Source organism: Anthonomus grandis, chromosome 4 (assembly GCF_022605725.1).
Source record: "Anthonomus grandis grandis chromosome 4, icAntGran1.3, whole genome shotgun sequence".
In the NCBI taxonomy this organism is placed as follows: Eukaryota; Metazoa; Arthropoda; class Insecta; order Coleoptera; family Curculionidae; genus Anthonomus; species Anthonomus grandis.
In genome coordinates, this window is record NC_065549.1 from 39022380 (window position 1) to 39042196 (window position 19817).

The following is a 19817-nucleotide window of genomic DNA, read 5'->3' on the forward strand; positions in this document are numbered from 1 at the left end:
AGAATGACATTCTGGAGAGAGCACCTCTACATCAGTGTCAACATGCTTATAGAGCGGGCAGATCCACAGAAACCGCACTATATCAACTGACACAAATCATCCAGAAATGCCTGAATGAGAAAGAAACAGCCATCTGCGCCTTTCTAGATATATCTGGGGCATTTGATAACACGTCACATGTAGCGGTAAAAAATGCCCTGGAAAAAAGAAATTTGAACAAAACCATAATCCGATGGATTTGTCAAATGCTTGCCACGCGTACGGCTGAGACTACTGTGGGCGAACAGACCACAGGCATCAAAACTACTCGTGGCACGCCTCAAGGAGGGGTAACTTCACCCTTACTATGGAGTCTAGTAGTCGATGAACTACTTGAGATATTGACAAATCTCGGTTTCACCTGCATAGGATATGTTCATGATATCGTTATTATAGTCAAAGGCAGGTATAAGGGCACTTTATACGACCTCATACAAAGAAGCCTAAGCATCACGGAAGAATGGTGCACATCAGTGGGGCTGAGCATAAATTCAGCGAAAACTACTATCGTACCATTCACCAAGCATCTAGAATTCACAGTAAACAAGGCCACTAAAGCCATTATGATCTGTAGGAACCTAGCGGGTAAAAACTGGGGATGCTCCCCAAAAATACTGCGATGGATGTACACCATGATGGTTAAACCCATAATCACATATGGGGCAGTGGTGTGGCATGACACTACAAAGTTAAGTACAGTAAGGCGTAAACTTGACAAGGTTCAAAGACTTGCATGCGTATGCATCACAGGAGCTATGAAAACATGCCCCACAGCAGCACTGGAGGTCATAGTTGACCTGGCACCTCTTCACCTGGCAGTAGAGGGAGCTGCTAAAAGGGCCATGTTCAGATTAGCAAGGGATAGAACGAACAGTAGGGACATTGATCAGAGAGCCTGGGTATCTCAAACAAGATCCATTCCCCTGTTCGATCTTCCCAAGGACGATATAACTCGGGAATATCACTTTGTTAGGAATTTCAGTACAAAAATTGACAGCAAAAGTGACTGGGAAAATGGATCTGTCGCCCGCTCACTTAAACAGAATACTATCAAATGGTACACAGATGGTTCTAAAACCGAAAAAGGAACAGGAGCTGGAGTATTTGGGCCTGGCACCAAATACTCAGAGCCACTGGGAAAATACACCAGTGTCTTTCAAGCGGAAATACACGCTATAGAAAGATGCGCTCAATTAATCCTATACAAAGACTACCTCAAGCAGGACATCACCGACAGTCAAGCAGCCATAGCAGCACTGAGTTCACATGTCATCAGTTCTAAAATGGTAAAAGACTGTTTGGGCAAAGTTAATGAGTAGGAAAGAGAAATAAAGTCACAATATTGTGGGTACCTGGACATACAGGCGTGCAAGGTAACGAAGAAGCCAATATTCTGGCAAAAAAGGGATCTGGTTCTCAATTTGTGGGACCGGAAACTTTCTGCGGCATAGGAAAGAATACTTACCTATATGAGCTTACAAAAATGGAGGATCAACTCAGAGAAAGCCTCTGGGATGATCATCCAGGGTTGAGACACTCCAAGATGTTCCTTGGAACCCTCGACCCAAAAAAATCTAAAGCTCTAGTAAGTTTAACTAAAACTAAACTACGGATTGTAACAGGATTCCTAACAGGGCACTGTCACCTTCGAGAACACCGCAGGAAACTAAAACTAGAACAGACAGGTGAATGCAGATTCTGTGGGGAAGAGGAAGAGACCCCAGAACACCTAGTAACTACATACGAAACAGTTGCCGAAAGTCGTACCATGCACCTCGGTAATTATGAAATTCCAGAAGGAAATATCTCATTACTGGAACCGTCACAACTACTAGCCTTTATTAAAGCCATAGGATTGTACGAAGTAATTTGACTTGAGAATAACATCAAGCAGTAATTAGAAAGGGGCACACAATAGATCTTTTAGGTCGCAGTGAAACTTCACCCTTATTTTAATCTAATCTAATCTAATCTTGGACTGACTGACTAATATAATTTCGATCGAACTTCAGGTAAGTTCATTTGATCGTTAAAATAAATGGTAGAAAGATAGCAGAAAAAGCCATCGGGAAAACCAAAAAGAAAACGAATAAATCATGATTTAATGAAAAGAGTCAATAATCAGAAAGAGAAACTTCCAGGGAAGCCGATCACCACGATACACGTAAACAATCTAAAAAATATGTAAACTATCGCAAAGTAACCAATAAATTCATAAAAATATAGTATTCTAGATAACTCACAGAGCTGATCAATGGTTCGGCACTAGTTTTCACAAGCGATAGCATTGAATTTGTTAACCAGCTTGTCAATTCTTAACGTTGAGGGGCATCCGGAACAAGGCTGATCTTCTATTGATTTTTTTTTATTTTAAAAAAATGGAAACTATTCATATACTCGCCTGCATATGAAGACGCAATTTGATCGTCCCCAGAGGACAAGTCTTCAATTGCAGTCGTTATTAGCGTGTACTAAGGTTTAGAAAGATCTGTTGTGTCCCACTAAATACTACAATAATACTGAGAATCGTCCCACGAAGCGTATAGTATGCATATATGTAACCTGCGCATGTGTTGACAGTCAGCTGATCTTTTGGTGCCAAGACTGCAAGTGCAGACAAAATCTACATAAGGTTAGACAATCAGACGTGGTTTGTGTCTCAATCAAGTGTACCTGTGTTTGGTAAGTTTTAGAGGTGAAAAATAAGTAGCAGGGGCTCATTTTTTTTTGGAAATTATATTTACATATGGTTTTGGCCAGTTTCAATCTGGAGTTGGTGGTGATAATGGAAAACTAACATTGAAAAGTAGTGCACACAATAAATAACTAGGGCACAGTATAATATTTTGTTTTTACACGTTTTTGCTTATGTAGCTGCAGCTGTGTAGCCCGAAAATTCGTTGTGTGGTAGTTAGGATAGGTTCAAAATTTTTTTATGTGTATAGATTTTGGTAACCAAAACAGATAAAAAACATCTCATTGCATGAGCCCCTCCTCGCCAAAAAATCTAGGCAAGTATTATATTAGCTACTTGTCTCGGCAGTACTAGTAAAATTCTATTTTTTTTGCAGAAAAATGGACGAAAAAGAAAAAGAAAGAAGAGACTGCTGAATCAGCATCGTCTAGTTCGGATGAGGCGAGTCAACAAAGTGATGAGGATCCTTATCATAACTCTGAAAGTGGAGATGAAGACTATGTTCCATCAAATAATAGCTCTGATGAAACTCAAGAAAGTACCGCTTCTGAGAACGAGGATATCAGTTCAGCATCGAATGACGCACAAACTTCGTTACCATCGCCAAGCTCTAATCAGTCAGACAGCGATAAGGAATGGCACTGCGACGTTGAAGACATTCCGGATTTCAACAACGCCAAACCATCACCGCTGGAAGTTTTCAAAACTTTGTGGGATGATGAAGTGATGGATCTTTTGACCTCATGCACTAATGAGTATGGGAAAAAAATGGAAACGACCAACAGACTCCATGCAAGGTATGCGCGAACGGCATCATTTCCGAACACCAATTTTGAAGAAATGTGTATGTTTTTTGGATTGCCACTTCTTCAAGCCCAAGTACGTTTTCCAACTCTGCGAAAAATATTCTCCTTGGATCCCCATTACTATCATCCCATATTTTCCAACGTAATGACTGGAAGGAGGTATAAGCAATTACTACGGGCGTTCAACTGCAGCAAGGAAAAAGGAAATGTCGATCGTCTGAATAAAGTTACTTCTCTGCTACAAATTTTGATACGCAATTATCAAAAAGCCTTTTCTCCGGAAGAGGCATTAGCACTGGATGAGTCGCTTTTATTGCACCGAGGCAGATTGAGCTTTAAGCAATATATAAAAAATAAACGTGCCAAATATGGAATTAAATTCTTTGAATTATGCTCTCCAAATGCGTACAATCATAACATTAAAATATATAAAGGAAAACAGGACAATGGAGAAGTTTCCAAGCTACAGGCATTGGTATTCAGACTAATGCAGCCATTTTTAGATAAAGGTCATCACTTGATAATGGAAAATTATTATAATAGCGTGGGGTTGTTCAAAATTCTCCTTCGTAGAAAAACTCACACGACAGGTACTTTGAGATCAAATCGAAAACAAAACCCAAAAGTAGTTACGACAAAAAAACTCAAAAGAGGCGATCATATTTGGAAAAGAAATGGTAAAGTGTATGTTAGCAAATGGAAGGACAAGCGCGATGTTTTGTGCATTACTATCAAATTTCACACAACGATGATAGAGGTTTCGAATTCTTATGGGAAAAAACTACAAAAGCCAAAAGAAATTTATGAATATGTCAGGGGTAGACAGATGTGATCAGTTTACTTCCTATTATAGCTGCCCTAGAAAATCAATCAGATGGTACAAAAAGGTGATATTTCATCTGTTAGATGTTACAGTTATAAATAGTTTCTTGCTGTATCAAAATATCACGAAATCAAAAACAAATTAACTTCAATTTCGGGAGAGTTTCATTAGAGGATTACTTGGGATTCCAAAAAATTTGAGAGACGAAAGAAAACTGGTGAACCAAGAGCAGGAAAAGCTGCAAAAGGGTCAGTCCCTGCGGCACACGTTACAGCTGAGGAGACAATTGTACCTGAAGTTCTACATGTCTTAGAAAAAATACCAGTCCCGCCCAACTCTAAACGCAAAAGTCATTTCCTGCGATGCCGGGAGTGTTCTAAGCATGACAAACGCGGGCAGACATCATGGAGATGTAAGGTTTGCGAAACGCATCCCCCATTGTGTGTTGGGCAATGCTTTGAAAATTTTCATTCCAATAAATGAATTTCGGTTTTTGTAATAACTATGTTATAAGCATATGAATTAATATTTTTGTAGTTTCTTACTTGCGTGAATAAAAACTTTTATTTTTATACATGATATATTATTTCGTAGTACCTATGCAACCTTTCAATAAATATATTGTCTGCATAAGCAGTCTTGTCCCTATATAACGCAAGTTGTTATCCAAAGGGATAGGTCTGCAATAGCAGTCTGGCTGTTTCTTTACGAAAAAACACCACAAACAAAAAAATTATTACTGACATATAATTTATGACCTTAAGACATGCCGATTCTAAAAAAAAATGTCCCAGGAAGACCCCAACAAATTTTGTTTTGTCCGCGAATGGGTTAACTAAAAAACCCTTATGGGCGAAACAATACGCTTTGACCTGACACAACTAACTTTGGAATCAGTAGCAAACTTCAGAACTCCCCTACTCTCTTTATCCACCTTAAAGTCCCATTACTTTTGGGTTACCTTCATACCTATTTTGGTGCCTCTAAAAAGTGCTTGTCAGAATACATGGCTGGTTGTTATAATGATGATCAAATGATCAAAAATAAAAATTGTTTTTATAATATTCATTTTATAAAAATATATCCTCATATATTGGTTCAGAGGTGCAGTGATTTTATTGTTCCTATTTATGCCTATTTTATAGACTATGTAAAGGCTTTTGACAAAGTGCAACAAAGTAAGCTTATGAAACTCCTTAAAGACGTGTGCCTGGACCATAGAAGTTTCAAACCAATTAAATTTTTTAATCAGAACTAAACTGCAAATTAGGCCAGATCAACAGATGTCAGGTAAAGTTTGATTCAAAATCGTTGTTTGACAGAGTTGCATTCTTTTACGATTCCTTTTTAATATTTACTACCTTTAAGTGAATAAACAAAAACCCACAAAAGGAAACAACGATGGACCTCTTACAATTAGCAATAAAATACTGAAGAAGACGGAGATCATAAGCCAACCATATCAAAAAGAAGCCTTAAAAAAATCGACAACTACATCCAAGATATGAAGGTTAAGGAAACGATGGACAAAAGTGTAACATGGAATGCTTCGCAACATTAATAGGCAGAAAAATCCATACCAAAAAATAATGTTGTACGTGTAAAGATACTAATTACCAAAATATCTGGCATCAACCTTATATTTTCGCAATATCACACTATCAGTACGTCACTTTACCAACATCGCCAACAGCATTAACGAACCAAGAATCCTATAGGAAGATATCAATGCTCAAGATGGCTTGTGGAGTTCCTTTACTCAATTTACTAAAATATTCGAAACCTGCCCTAAAAATTGTTGTTAATGGCGTCAACATAAATACCCTTAGGTACGCTGGCGACACCGTCATAATCGCGAACATGTTGGGCGGGTCTTCAGATTTTGCTTGACCATGTGGCAACTTATAGTGCAGAATTTGGATTAAATTTAAGCATTAAAAAAACCAAATGAATAATCATTCCTAACAATTAGCCAGCCAATTTTCAGATCTCAATCAAAAAAATCAATGAAATCAATCTTTAGATCTCCTGACAAGAGAATCACAAGTACAATAAATATTTTAAGGACCAACTGACGAAGAAGCTCGGACCTAGTGTACGAGTCTGTCACCTTAATATATACGGTATAAGCAGAGCAAAATACTGGTTTCTGCGCAGAGAACGCTGTTTAGGAAAAGCAAGCTCAAGTGAGCTTAAGAGCAAATATTCCAGGATTTAAACTATTGGGTGCTACCTATCACAGTCAAATTGGTGTAGTAAAAAAAATTGACGTGGCATCATAGAAAATGCACCCCTGCTTTACACCTTCCCTGAAGATTACATCTATGAAGTAACCGTTAAACTTGGCGATATTGCAATAGCTAATATTTACAAACCACTAGGTCTTACTTGGCCTGTACTTAACCTCTACGAGCATCTAGCTATATACGTAAGTGATTTTTACAGCCACCATGACATGTGGAAGTACTGTGATAATGGCATAAATAGTACGTCCCTTTTAAAATAATCAGAGGGATCCATCTTCTATTCGAGGCCAAAGACAGATGTACCTTCCGATCTGCAGCCTGGGGGAGGGAATATAACCCCGACCTTTGTTTTGTTACCACTGACAATAGAGGCCAACCTTTACCAGCACCAAGGTAGTTATTACCACCAAGGCCGTAATTACTCGGCAGTTCGCACCAGATCGCCCAAGCAACCCAGTAACGTCAAACCAAGTCGCCTCCCATATAGTGTCTACCTTAAGAACACGCCAAAATCGTGCACACATAATTAAAATTAAAAAAGACTTCAAGACCATCACGTCCACTTGTGCTCCCAAAACAGAATATCCCAATCCCTTCACCTCATGAAGTAGTGACGGGGGCCCTGACCGAAATGAAAACTGGCAAAGCTCCTGGTTACGAGGGCATCTATGGTAATTTCCTAAAGCATAACAGGTTACAAAATTCTTCGAAATCATCAAGATGTATGTAGCAATGTATCTATCAACAAAAACCTATCGTCCAATTGCCTTCCTAGGCGTGGCCTACAAAAGTAGCCCAAGTTCGCGTTACGCGCTACGCGGAGTTTAAGATAACTGACTTGGCTAACCTTGGGTCATTAGAGATTGCAGCTCAGTATCGCAAAGATGGTATCCTGCTTCCATCTAAATAACAGCGTGGCCAACTATGAAGGCCAGGGGTTCCACAGCGCCCACACTCGTCGATCTGAGTGTGAGCGCTGGGTTTAGTGTACCTCGTCGCGGAATACTATGCACTGGTAAGTATCAACAGCCCACACACCAAACGTGTTGAAGATCAACTCAATCAAGCTATGCGTCTTTATCAAGGCAATGCCCATTTATTGACTACCACATTGTGCAACATAGCTCCTCCAAAATTTCGCCGAGAACATGCTCTGGTCAGGGAAAACTTTACATCGATCCTGTCCTCCGCTCCCACACTGGAATAACCGGTAGAACCATAAAGAAGATACGATAATGAAAACCTCCGCTAAAAAATGGCAGTATCTCTTATCAAAGAAAACTTCAATATGATTAAGCGGTGAAAAGAAAATTGGGAAAAGAAGGCCACACCTGCCAACGGGCATATGCCATGCGTTACAAACAAGCCGGAGGGTTTTGATCAATTAAAACGAATCTGGACAACACTTAATAGAATAGGGACAAATTGCGGCAAGTGCTTTAATTCACTTTTCAGGTGGGGAAAAATATATTTCCCAAATTGTGATTGCAGCGCTAGTCTATAGTCTGTCTTTCGACTACATAAACACCTGGTAGATGACTGTCCTATTAATTCCTATAGTGGCAACTCATCCAATTTCCTGACAAGAGAGTCAATAGAATATATTCCTAACCTTAGTGTTTGTGAATTTTCTTTAGACTTACCTGGGATGTAGCCTTATGATAAATAATAACAAGAATCAGGTTGAAGGAGGTATTCTACAAATACAAATCCAACAAATTGAACGCGTTCAGTCATAAAAATATCTTAGATGCCAGGTCAACCAAAACTGGCATGCCATGCAGGAAGTCCGTGCCCGAATTGAGTAATCCAGAGCATCACTTGTAAAACTGAAGTTAGTGTTATGTTGTCGCTTTCGGTTCGAACTTTATTACTACGTTTTTACGTCTTTAGTATTCTCTATTATGAAATTGAGGCTTGGATTGTAACAGACGCCATATGTAAGAAGATAAAAGCTTTTAAAATGTCGACGCATCGATGAATGTTGAAAATATCCTGAATGGATAGAGTGCGAAATGTGGATATGCTTTTAAAAATGTTAAAAGATCTCGATGTCATGTTCAAATTTAAGGAACAAAAGTTAGAATGCTTTTTACACATTCTAAGAAATGGCTTCTCAAATTTATAATAGAAGGTACAATCAAAAGCAGAAGAGGATACAGGCATCCAAGAATATCATGGCTAAAGAATTTGCGACAAGGGTATGGTGAAACTATGATAAAAGTCTCTTTAGAAAAGTGGTCGACAAAGTATAGGGAGCGCTAATGATTGCCAACGTCCATAGAGGGCGACGCACTTAAAGAAGAAAAATATAAAAAAAAGTTTAAATGTACATTTATTTATTTTATGTTAAAATAATTATGTATAAATACAAAATAAAACTATAGTAAAATATTATTTAAATATTAGGGTCGTACTTATTGTAATATTAATCTTTTCTGAATTTTTTTCCATTTTACTTTGACATTTTTTATGTACCAATTAACTTAATATTTTATATTCTGTCTATAATACTTACCGATATGCTGTCAAATATTTTATAATGGTAGGGCACGCAAAATGGTGGCTTCGTAGAAAATGCTTTAATTTCTTCCCTAAATTCTCTAAAAAAAAAGTTAAAATTATTAATCAATCAATCAAGTAACTTTTTATTTCATAAGACCATCGTCAACGAAATCAAACGAAAACTGGGTCATTCCTCCAAAAAAAATGTTTTATTAAATTTGATAAAAGTAATTTTAATTGAAAAAATATTTTAGTATAATTAAAAAACATCAAACTTGAGACCCTTTTGCCAGAGCAATAATTAGTGGGCGCTTTCTTAAAATCCTAATCTCGAAAAAAAAGAAAGAATTAAAATTAACTTCCTGTGGTCCTGCAACTGACATGTAAATTATAAGATATTTTATATAGTATTTCTGTTACATTTTTATTATATTTATACATCTACGACTGTAGTTAGTAAAAGCATAAATTGCTCTAATCCAGATGCGAACGAAAATCCGGCAAAAACGCAAATCAACTTCTGTTACCTTGAGGATTTCATTTTAGATAAACCGCATAGATGACAAGTATTCTCGTCTGTGTGTAACCGCATGGATATTGAGAAACGTTTGATTTAAATTAAATAGGCATAGTCGACATTAATGTAATTCATCTGACGGTCAAAGCTATTCAATGAACTATATACTTAAACGCAATCAATTTAAACGAAGTAGTAATTAATAAATAGAAAATAGCATAGGAATTAATCAACTTAAATCACAGAAACAAATGTATGTACCATAACACAATCAATTGGTAATCTATTTAAGCCTGCAGTCAGACTAACGTCATTTACATGTACTTGTCAAAGCTTTTTACTTTTGTTATTATAGAAAATTTAATGCAGTTGTTAAACCAAGAATAAAATATTGCTTTTATATATTTTTTTGTACAAAACACGACTTTTATTTTAAATCTCTTTAATATCCCAGCATTTGGTGAATATTCATCAAATATATTGAGCTTGCTATCAGGGGTAATACTGAATACGACTATTGGCACATTGTAAGGCGATTGCTTAAATTAAACGGGATGTAGGCCTGGATTCTTTGTTATGGAAGTTGTATTAATTTCCAGAATGGCAAATAATTTTGACTTCTTATATAGTAAACCTTTTTAAACAAAAGCTGATTTGCTTTTCGATTATATTTTAGGCTTCTCATCGAATCCTGATGCTATTTTCTCTTTTAATTAGTTTTTACGCTTTAATTGTTTTTTATTTGAATTTGAGTTTATTATAATTACAATGACTTCACCGTAGATTGCATAAATGTAGTTTTTAAAGGTTTAAAACAACAGGTTTGGCAAATTTAGAATACGTCTCGTATCTTTTCGATAAAATGAAGCAAAAAAGTGCCTATGTAAATATGTCCTAAATATCTAAGATTTTAATCAACAGGATGGTAAAAGAGTAAAAAAATATTTTTTTTTGATAAATTTGATAGGTCTGTAGGTATTTGTTTGAAAATTACTATGCAGCTTCTATGTATATAGAGCCATTTTCGATATACAAGTGCAAATATAAAAATAATCCTATACATGATGCCCGAAAGGGTAAAGTTATTTAATAGGGTTCATTAGTAGGTCAAATGCTTACATTTAGTAAATTTATATTAAAAAATATCTGCTTTAACTTAATCTTCATCCAACATGTTTATGAGTGTCAAATACAGATTCTGCAAACGTAAGAGCTAATTGAATTTTAATTAAGATGAATTACATGGCAAATGTAAACCTATAGTTTAATATTTGCTGATTAACCACGTACTTGTCAAACGTCACTTGTTACGTAGGCGGCTTGCTATTATAGATTTTACAAGACCGCATAGCGAAAAGTTTGTACCACGGATTTCTTGGGTATAGCGTTAAAAAAAACAAAAAAAAAAAAAGAAAGAAAAACAATCGCACTTGTCGATTTTTGATTAAAAAAAAAAAGACAAAATCTTCATTCATGAACCTATAATATCAATCTTTACGCAGAAGAATTGAAACGAGAATAGGAGTTAAGAATTATACCTCTTTTTAAAGGTCTTTTGTACTGAATATAATGTCCAAGTTTGTCTCATTATAGGCTCTAATAGACTTATAGTAGTAAATATGGAGACCGTGCATCTTGTACACAGACAGTGTAGCGTTTTATTTTTCTATTCCTTATGTTCACTAACGCTCCATTGACATTTCATTAATTTCAATAATTACATTAATAATTTCAGTCAACTTCTTTTATTCATATTTCTTTAAATTCACACTGTCAATGACACATTACTACTGTAACGCATCATTCTCCTGGTTTAATTATCCATGCTTTCTGTTGACGGTCCGTCACTTGTCTGATAATGGTCATAATTAATATTTTCTCTAATTGACTGATATTCATGGCTCAGGCGACAGGTGGGGTCGTTATTGATTGAGTCGGTACTGCGTCCATTTTTCGATGACTTGTTCCCGTGTTGCAGGAGGCACGTAAAAGGCCAGTTTTTTTTTTGAATTTTCGAAATTTGTGAAGCAGGAAGTGGCTAATATGGTTTATAATTTATGGTTCTTAATCTTGTTCCTTTGGGGAACCGTTTATTTTATAATTCTGGTAACCAAGATTTTGATGGATAGATCATGAAACCTAGCTAGGTGAGTGTGTCACATTTTTAATGCCATTCATTTTTTATCAACAGTAAATACAATGGCACCGTTGCTTTAGGGTTTTACTTTTCCGTTTTCCTCTTTATTCTTCTTCAATTGTTGATGGCTGCAGGCTTTTGATTTTTCCGGGAAATGGCTGAAAGCGGTGGAGCTGGACTTAGAGTTAGAGCTAGTATTAGAAATTCCTAGTCCGGATAGCCTTCACAACCTCGGGTTTGAAGGCTAGCCGTTCATTTATTGGAGGAATATACAAGCCAGTTTAGTCCATTTATTTAAATATTACTAACCATAGATTTGTCTCACTTATTTAAATTTTTATTAATATATTTAATAATTTCAATGTTATAATTTAATACGTCAATTTTCTATCTATTATATTAATTATTTTTTGTTCAGTATTTCTTAGTACCCTTTTTGGTAGTTAAGTAGATGTAACACGGTTAAGGCTGATATGCCTTAGGTGAAAAGGTTCATGAACTTTTCAGTGCGTAATATTAATATATACTAAAAACTTTAATAGTTGCAATTAAATTTTTAAGTGCTGAAGTCTACCTAGTAGCGAAAGCATAATTTAAATGTTACTTTATTCCAACTTATTTTATTCATATCAACATTATTCATATTTTAATTCATAGCAAATTATTAACATTTATCAGATTAGAACTTGAGGTGTGTACATATTATCTTTGATGTAAATAGATGATATGTAGATCTACCTTATCCAGGGTCATTTAATTGTTAATTGACACCTATATACCAAGTCTTCTTGTTCTCAAAAACTAAGTGGCGCCCTCTTATTTAATAGTTATAATCAAGTTTAGATCCTTTAATAGCCAGTCATAAGTAAACTTTCGAACAATCCCAAGCCTCCAATAATCCTGAGCTGTCTGCAAACTCTTAGTTAGTTAACGCCGCCGCCGCAGTCTTCTGTGGTGGAGCCGTGTATACTAGCAGGACCTACATACTGGTGAAGGAGGCCATTGTTGTCCTGGTTTCCAGTCTTTGTTGTGTTAAAATGCAGATACTGGAACACAGTAGTATAAATTTGCTCGCATAGCAAATCGTCATTAATGCTATTAGGGTCAATAAGGTAAGCTCCAGTTAGTACAGCTAGTACTGAAGTATATAACAGTCTTAAAGGAACTGATGAAGGAGCGATGAGTTTATCTTGTGTGGTTGGCTGCCTACTTGGTAATTATGAAAACAAGCTTTCTTTCTACGTAGCTGTTACGTCATTAATAAGTGTGTTTGACTGAAAGACCCTGTGCTGATTGACAAAAGCACCTAGTAAGAAACAAGTTAAGGCTCTCAGACCTATGCCTGTCTTACCACATTATTACTATGCTTGAAAAAAACGCAAATTTTCTTACACTAGGAGTTGTGGACAACTCGTAAAAGCCTTAGTATAGAGAGAAGGAAAATACTGCAGATTACGTCATCAACGTTTAAATAACAAGCTGAAAGTGTTGGCAACACTTACAGGCAGTGGCGGCTGCTCATTAGGTTTACAGGTTTGCGCAACCCCCAAAAAAAAAAGACTTAAAAAAACGAAACATATTTTTATTTATATTATAGCATCTTTTGTAAATTGCAATCAAGTATTAATACCAAAACACCCTTAAAAAACAATGATTTCCTATACTACATCACGTCGCATCGAGATCGCTGACGGACGGTCGGCGGTGTGCACACAAACTGCAAACCACTCGATTATATTACGGCGTATTGTAAAGTTGCCTACGTCGGAGGAGGCGGCTATATTGTTTCTCATAAGGTGCGTGTGGTTGCAAGAATAGTGCAAACCTTGTTTATTTTACCGACAAATTTAATAAAATCTGATCATTGATTCAGTTTATGGCGCGGTAAGTTGTTGTGTTTTTATGTGTTGAATTAATTTACTGTTTTGTAAACATAATTTATATAAATAAATTTTATTTTAAAGCTTTATTGGTAAAAATGAATTCGGTGCAAAGTTTAATTGCAGAGCCGTTCTGTAACCGATCATTAAATGATAAGACTGAGATAAAAAGACTTGGCAGGCCTACTCCGCCTTTAAAAATAGAACAATCTATGTCTAGCAAAAAAGAACTTTTATGAGAACGTTTAATCCTGACTTGTACCTGTTGTTTATTGTCTGGAGGCGAAGTTTCTTGGACAAAAGTAGGTTTTACTGATCTTAATCACTCAGGAGACCGCATTAAAAAACATTCATCATCGGCAACACATATGAAGAATGTCGTACAATATTCACTTTTTGGAAGTGTCAATGTAGCGGCCTAATTAAGTGGTACATATCGTCGAAATATTGACCTGCATAACGAACAGGTAAAACAAAATCGATATATTTTAAACATTATTATTAATTGTGTACGTTTTTGTGGAGCTTTCGAATTCGCGTTAAGAGGACATGATGAGTCTATGTCATCTTCTAATCCTGGGGTTTTCCGAGGCTTGATTGGTGCTCTAAAACATCATTTACAAAAAGCATCAGTATTTAAAGGTATATCGAAGACAATCCAAAATGAGATTTTGCAAACAATGTTTAATGTATGTCAAGAAGAAATTTGTAAGGAAATAAAACAAGCAGATTTTTTGTCCATAATAGCCGATGAAATCAGTGACGTATTAAATATATTTCAAATGGCAATTGTCTTTCGGTACATCGTAAACGGTAAGCCAGTTGAACGTTTTTGGGATTTTTTGGTGCCTTGTGATCATGACGCCAAAACTTTATCTTCGGTTATTCTGGCAGAGCTTGACAAACATGTTAAAGATAACAAAACCAAACTCATTGCACAAACATACGATGGTGCATCAGTTATGAGCGGCTCATCTAACGGGGTGCAAGCAATAATTAAAAAATCTTATGAACATGCTCTTATGTATGTGCATTTTAATTCTAGAGTCGTTTGTACTGTATTTGAATACAAAGATGGCATTTTAGAGACAATGAAACAAATTTTAAATGAAAGCAGAAATATTAGCACCACAAACCAGCCATCAGGGTATGTGAAAATTCTTCAAAATAGAATTTTTGTTTTTTGGCTCAATCTATTTTATAAGATAATGCCTCATGTGGATATTTTATTTAGTTAATTTCAATCGAGGCAAATTGACGCTGGTCTTGCAAATACCTACATATTATCTTTTGAACATAAATTAATGGAAATTAGAAATAATATCACAGACGCTATTGAGCCATCTCCATCGGAGCCATCCACGTCCAAACGACGTAGGCTGGATGACTCTACAGAATTTTGTCGAGAAGCAAAAGAAGTACGTGACATTATTATTTGTCAAGGAAAGGAGCTATTCAGTTTTACCGGACACTTAGTCGCCGCTAGTCTTTTTTTTTTCGGAGCAGTATAACCAATATAGTATTAATTGTCCTGAAATAAAATTTAAAGAAACAATAAAGTGTTACCCATTGTTTATAGAACAAAAGCTCCGAACAGAACCAAAAGTTATTTATGAAACACAGGAATTTAGATCAATCTCGGGACTACTTGGGCTGTTTGACTATATTTCTCAGAATGGTGAGCTTAGTGAAACATTTAGTGAAACTATTAAGCTTTTACAAATTTTAATTACCATTCCAATGGCTTCAGCTGAAGCAGAACTCTCTTTTTCTACTCTCAAAAGGATAAAAACATTTCTACGAAACACCAGGAGCCAAGAAAGACTTTCTGCTTTGGCAATGCTTTCCAAAGAAAGGGATCTTATCGAAAGCATTCCTGATTTCAATCAAAGAGTAATTGATAAATTTGTCGAGTCTAAAGAACGTCGGATGGATTTTCTTTTTAAATAATTTATAATTATGACATACGCTTTTTATCTATTTTTAGGGTATTATGTCATTTTTTTTTCTTTCGTGTGTGTTTTTTTTTTATTTAATTATTGCATTATATCAAAAGTTCGAGTTTTTTTGCTTATTTTGGCCGTTTAAAAGTGGGTATGACACCGAAAAATGTTTTCGCCTCCGCCAAAGCGCTAGCGATAATCTTTTTAGTCTTTCATTCGCGATCACCGACGATCCCCTACAGTTGCAACCCCCAGATTTGTAAAGCACGAGCCACCACTGCAGTTACAGGAGACACGAATTGGGGTACGAGGCATAAATCTTGGAATTGAAACGCCCCCCACAATAAAAAAATAAAAAGGAGACAGATCAAGAGATTTGGCACGTTTCTCAATACCACTTTTTTTTCAACCTTTTTTTCCCAGAATATGGTCATTCAAAAATATCCTAACAGCAAGCGTATAATGCCAGGTGCTGGAACATTAAATCAGATAAAAGTTATCAGCTTCGTTAATGGCATTAACTAAAGCTAGCTCAATAATAGTTTTCAATAACTAGATACAGGGTTATCCATTTTATGCTTGGGAAAGTAAGGTTAAATAAAACATACAAGATATTCAGATGGAGACGAAATTTTTATTTTGTTTTAAAGGTTGAATCATTCCATTACATGTGAAATACAATATCATTTAAATGTCCACCGCGGGACCTCTGACAAACTTCAATCCTTTTAAGAAAATTTTCGGCACATTTCAGGTGATATCACGGCTAGAACTACACGAATGTTGGCTTTAAGTTGTTGAAGAGTTTGAGAGTTATTGGCGTAGACACGATCTTTCGCATAGCCCCACAAAAAAAATCCGAAGGTGTGAGATCACAGGATCTTATGGGCCAACAGATATCACCTAATCTTGAAATTAAACGTCCTGGAAACTTCTCTTGCAAAAGAGCTCGGTTGGCCTGTGTTGTGTGACTTGTGGCCCCGTCCTGTTGGAACCACATATCTTCCAGATCTTCTTCTTCGATTTCTCTCCAAAAATAATTGGTCAACATGCTTGCATACCGCTCAGAGTTTACTATTAAGGCTCTCCCACGATTGTTTAAAAAAAAATACAGACCAATGACACCACCAGACCATAAAGCACACCATACAGTCATTTTTTTGCGATGCAAAGGCCTTTCTACGACCACCTGAGGATTTTCAGAACCCAATATGCGGCAATTCTGTTTATTTACGTAGCCACACAGCGTAAAATGAGCCTCATCACTGAAGAAAATTCTGCTCGAAAAATGAGCATCAGCAGCTTGTTGTTCAAGCACCCAATTTGCGAATGTTATACGTTGTCCATGGTCTGTAGGCTTAAGTTCTTGAGTGAGTTGGACTTTGTACGGATGGAGCTGTAAATTTAAATGCAGAACTCGCCATAGGGAGCCGTAAGACAAACTCAAATTTTGAGCACGTCGAGGAATTGACAAATGTGGGTCTTCCTCCACACTTTAAACCACAGCAGCGATATTTTTAGCTAAACGAACGTTACGGTGATACAGGTGCCTTACAATATCATTCACCGATCCAGTCTCTTTACATTTTCTTACTGTGTTCGAAATTGTTTGCTCTGTAGGACGATTATGTCGATCGTAATCAGCTCGTAAAGCTCTAAACGTTGACAGAGGAGAATCACCATTTTTATAGAATAAATTAATAATTTTACTACGTTGTTCGACTGTTAAACGATCCATATTTATTAATGACATACCTTCAACTAAAAAAAACCGCTTCACATGACTTTTATTTCTGACAGGTGTTAAACGGCAGGGTTGTACTTAGCCAACCTCGCATTGGATAACCCGCTATATTCCACCTGTTAACCGACAAGTCCACATCTAAATTCAAAAGACTGTAAATTATAAATTAGTGGTATTTTATTCTGTATAAGATAAAATTGATTAGGGTTTTGTAGTAATTTTTATTTAAAATTTTATTACTATAGATATGTGTGCTACTTGGTCATATGAGAAAGGAAAGAAAAATTTCAAAAATTATGGAAGTTATAATAAAATCAGTGATAAAGATAGAAGTGACGATGATGCAGAGATATGAATGTATACGCCTATTCTATTGGCTACCGAATGCTTCCAACTCTAGCTCGCACCAGAAACGCCTTGAAATCCTAAAATATTTCGGAGTTGATGTGGAAGATTTCAACATCATCACGCAGCTGTATTGCCATCAAACTACAGAAATTAGGATAGAGGGTTTAACATCCGAAGAAACAAATCAAAAGGGACGTTCTCTAAAAAAACCAACTTCTCTTTTATAAGAAAAACTTTGGAGGCAGTGTTGAACAAAGCACACAGTATATTCTACACATAAACGTTGCTCCAAGGTACCAAGACGGATGATCCTTCAAATTAACAACCAGGCTGTGGAACAAGTGGCTTCTGTTTAATACCTTGGAACCCTCGTTAACGAGAATAGTGACCCTAAAATGGAAAATTTGATCAAGGATAGAATATCCCAGAAACACTTTCATCTCTATGAAGAACCTCTATACGAATAGAGATCAAAACATTTAGCTCTGCCTACATATATTACGCTGGTATACTTTCAGAACTAAAGATATACTTGTATTGCGGTATACTGCGTATATCCTGGTTAGACTGAATAACCATAGAGAAGGTGCTCAGGAAAATAATAGGCAAAGATAAAAACTGCTGACAACTATCAAAGAACGAAAGCTCCAATACATCGGGAACATTATGAGGCGGGAGCGAGTCGAGTTCCTCCTATTCCCTATCATGGGAAAGACAGAGGGCAAACGACCTCAAGAAAAAACAAACGAGGTGGACAGCAGAACTTATGGCTGAAGAATTTGCGTCAATGGTTTAGACAAACATCCATAGATTTTGCGAGGTGCGGTTTCAGGCACCATTATTCTGATGCTCTATATTGTAGGGGCTTAAATTATGATTGTTTGGCATTTGAAGCCACTTGGTAGATGAAAAGTTAAATATTATACAATTATACAACGTGTTTACTATTAGATAATTTAGTTAAAACATGAGAAATTATATATTATACAATGAGTTTTATTCAAGAAGTAATAATTAACGTTAAATTAAAGCATTTATGTTTATTAAATACGATTTTTTGCCGAAACCAGCATTTTGTATGGGCACCTTTAGCAGTCAACACGTCTGCTATACGACGAGGCATGCTGTTAATGCAATTCCCAATCTTTTTCCTGAACCCTACGTTATTTTGGTTGGTATGACAGGTGTCAATGAGTACATAAATCTTATCCTGCTTGGTTGTAGGAGCATGCTTAGAAACTTTACGTTTTATAAAGTGCCAAACATTCTCTATAGGATTCATGTCAGTCAGAATGGTGGTGCCTGTTAGATCACCAACCTTCGTAGAGAGACGGCGTCCTAAGCAGAAGAGGAAGATTTGTAGTGCCTGATAAGAAACCCTCTATTGTAAAAATGATGATAAACAGACTGATCTTAGAAATAAAGAAAGACAAAAACATAACTAAAGATATGCAGATGACTTAATTGCCCAATGCAAGTTTAACCCAATAGTAAAAGACCGACTATAATCGGTCTTAACTGAAAAGGAAGAATTATTAAGAAGATGAAAGCCGTAATAATGTAATCAGAAAGTAAATGCGGACGAACTTGCTAAAAGAGGACCTGCTAGTCCGTGTATTGGACCAGAACTTACTTTGGGAGTACAATAAATAATGAAATGAGCGCCTCTATGAAATTTTCTATAGACGCAAAGGTTGCCAGAGATTTTTTTAGGTTCAGAAGTACCAAACAATTATAGAGCTTTTGAATGAAATATATGGCAAAAAGAGGCCTTAATAGAACTGGCGTGTTCAACGGAGACCTGACCTGTGGTCTTTGCAAAGAAACAACCAAAAACTGTCCTATACAGTGCCCGCCTAAAGTTCCGTATAAATTCGATAAAAATTAGAGGCATGATTTTTTGAGAAAACGCTCGGACCCGTCGATTTTTATTTTTAGATGCGCATTATTTCACATAAATTTTTGTATACAGGGTGGAACAGAAGAAAAGATATAACGTCATTTTTTTAAATGGAATGCTATATTTTTTATTGCATTTATGAAATATAGGCGAAATTCCAAGTAAGTTCCGTAAAACACACCTTATCTCAAAACTCAGTTGTTGCCGAAATATTTACATTAAAATAACAAGAAA

At 36.1% G+C, this 19817-nt stretch overlaps 1 protein-coding gene across 4 annotated transcripts in view; it reads right to left on the reverse strand.

Annotated features, from left to right (window-relative positions):
• LOC126734760 (guanylate cyclase 32E) overlaps positions 1-19817 on the reverse strand; it is a 261555-nt gene that overhangs the window by 63906 nt on the left and 177832 nt on the right. For all 4 annotated transcript variants that reach the window (XM_050438480.1, XM_050438481.1, XM_050438482.1 and 1 more), the window contains one exon: positions 9128-9212. In XM_050438480.1, the coding sequence (XP_050294437.1) occupies positions 9128-9212 (85 nt within the window). The remainder of the gene's footprint in view (positions 1-9127; positions 9213-19817) is intronic.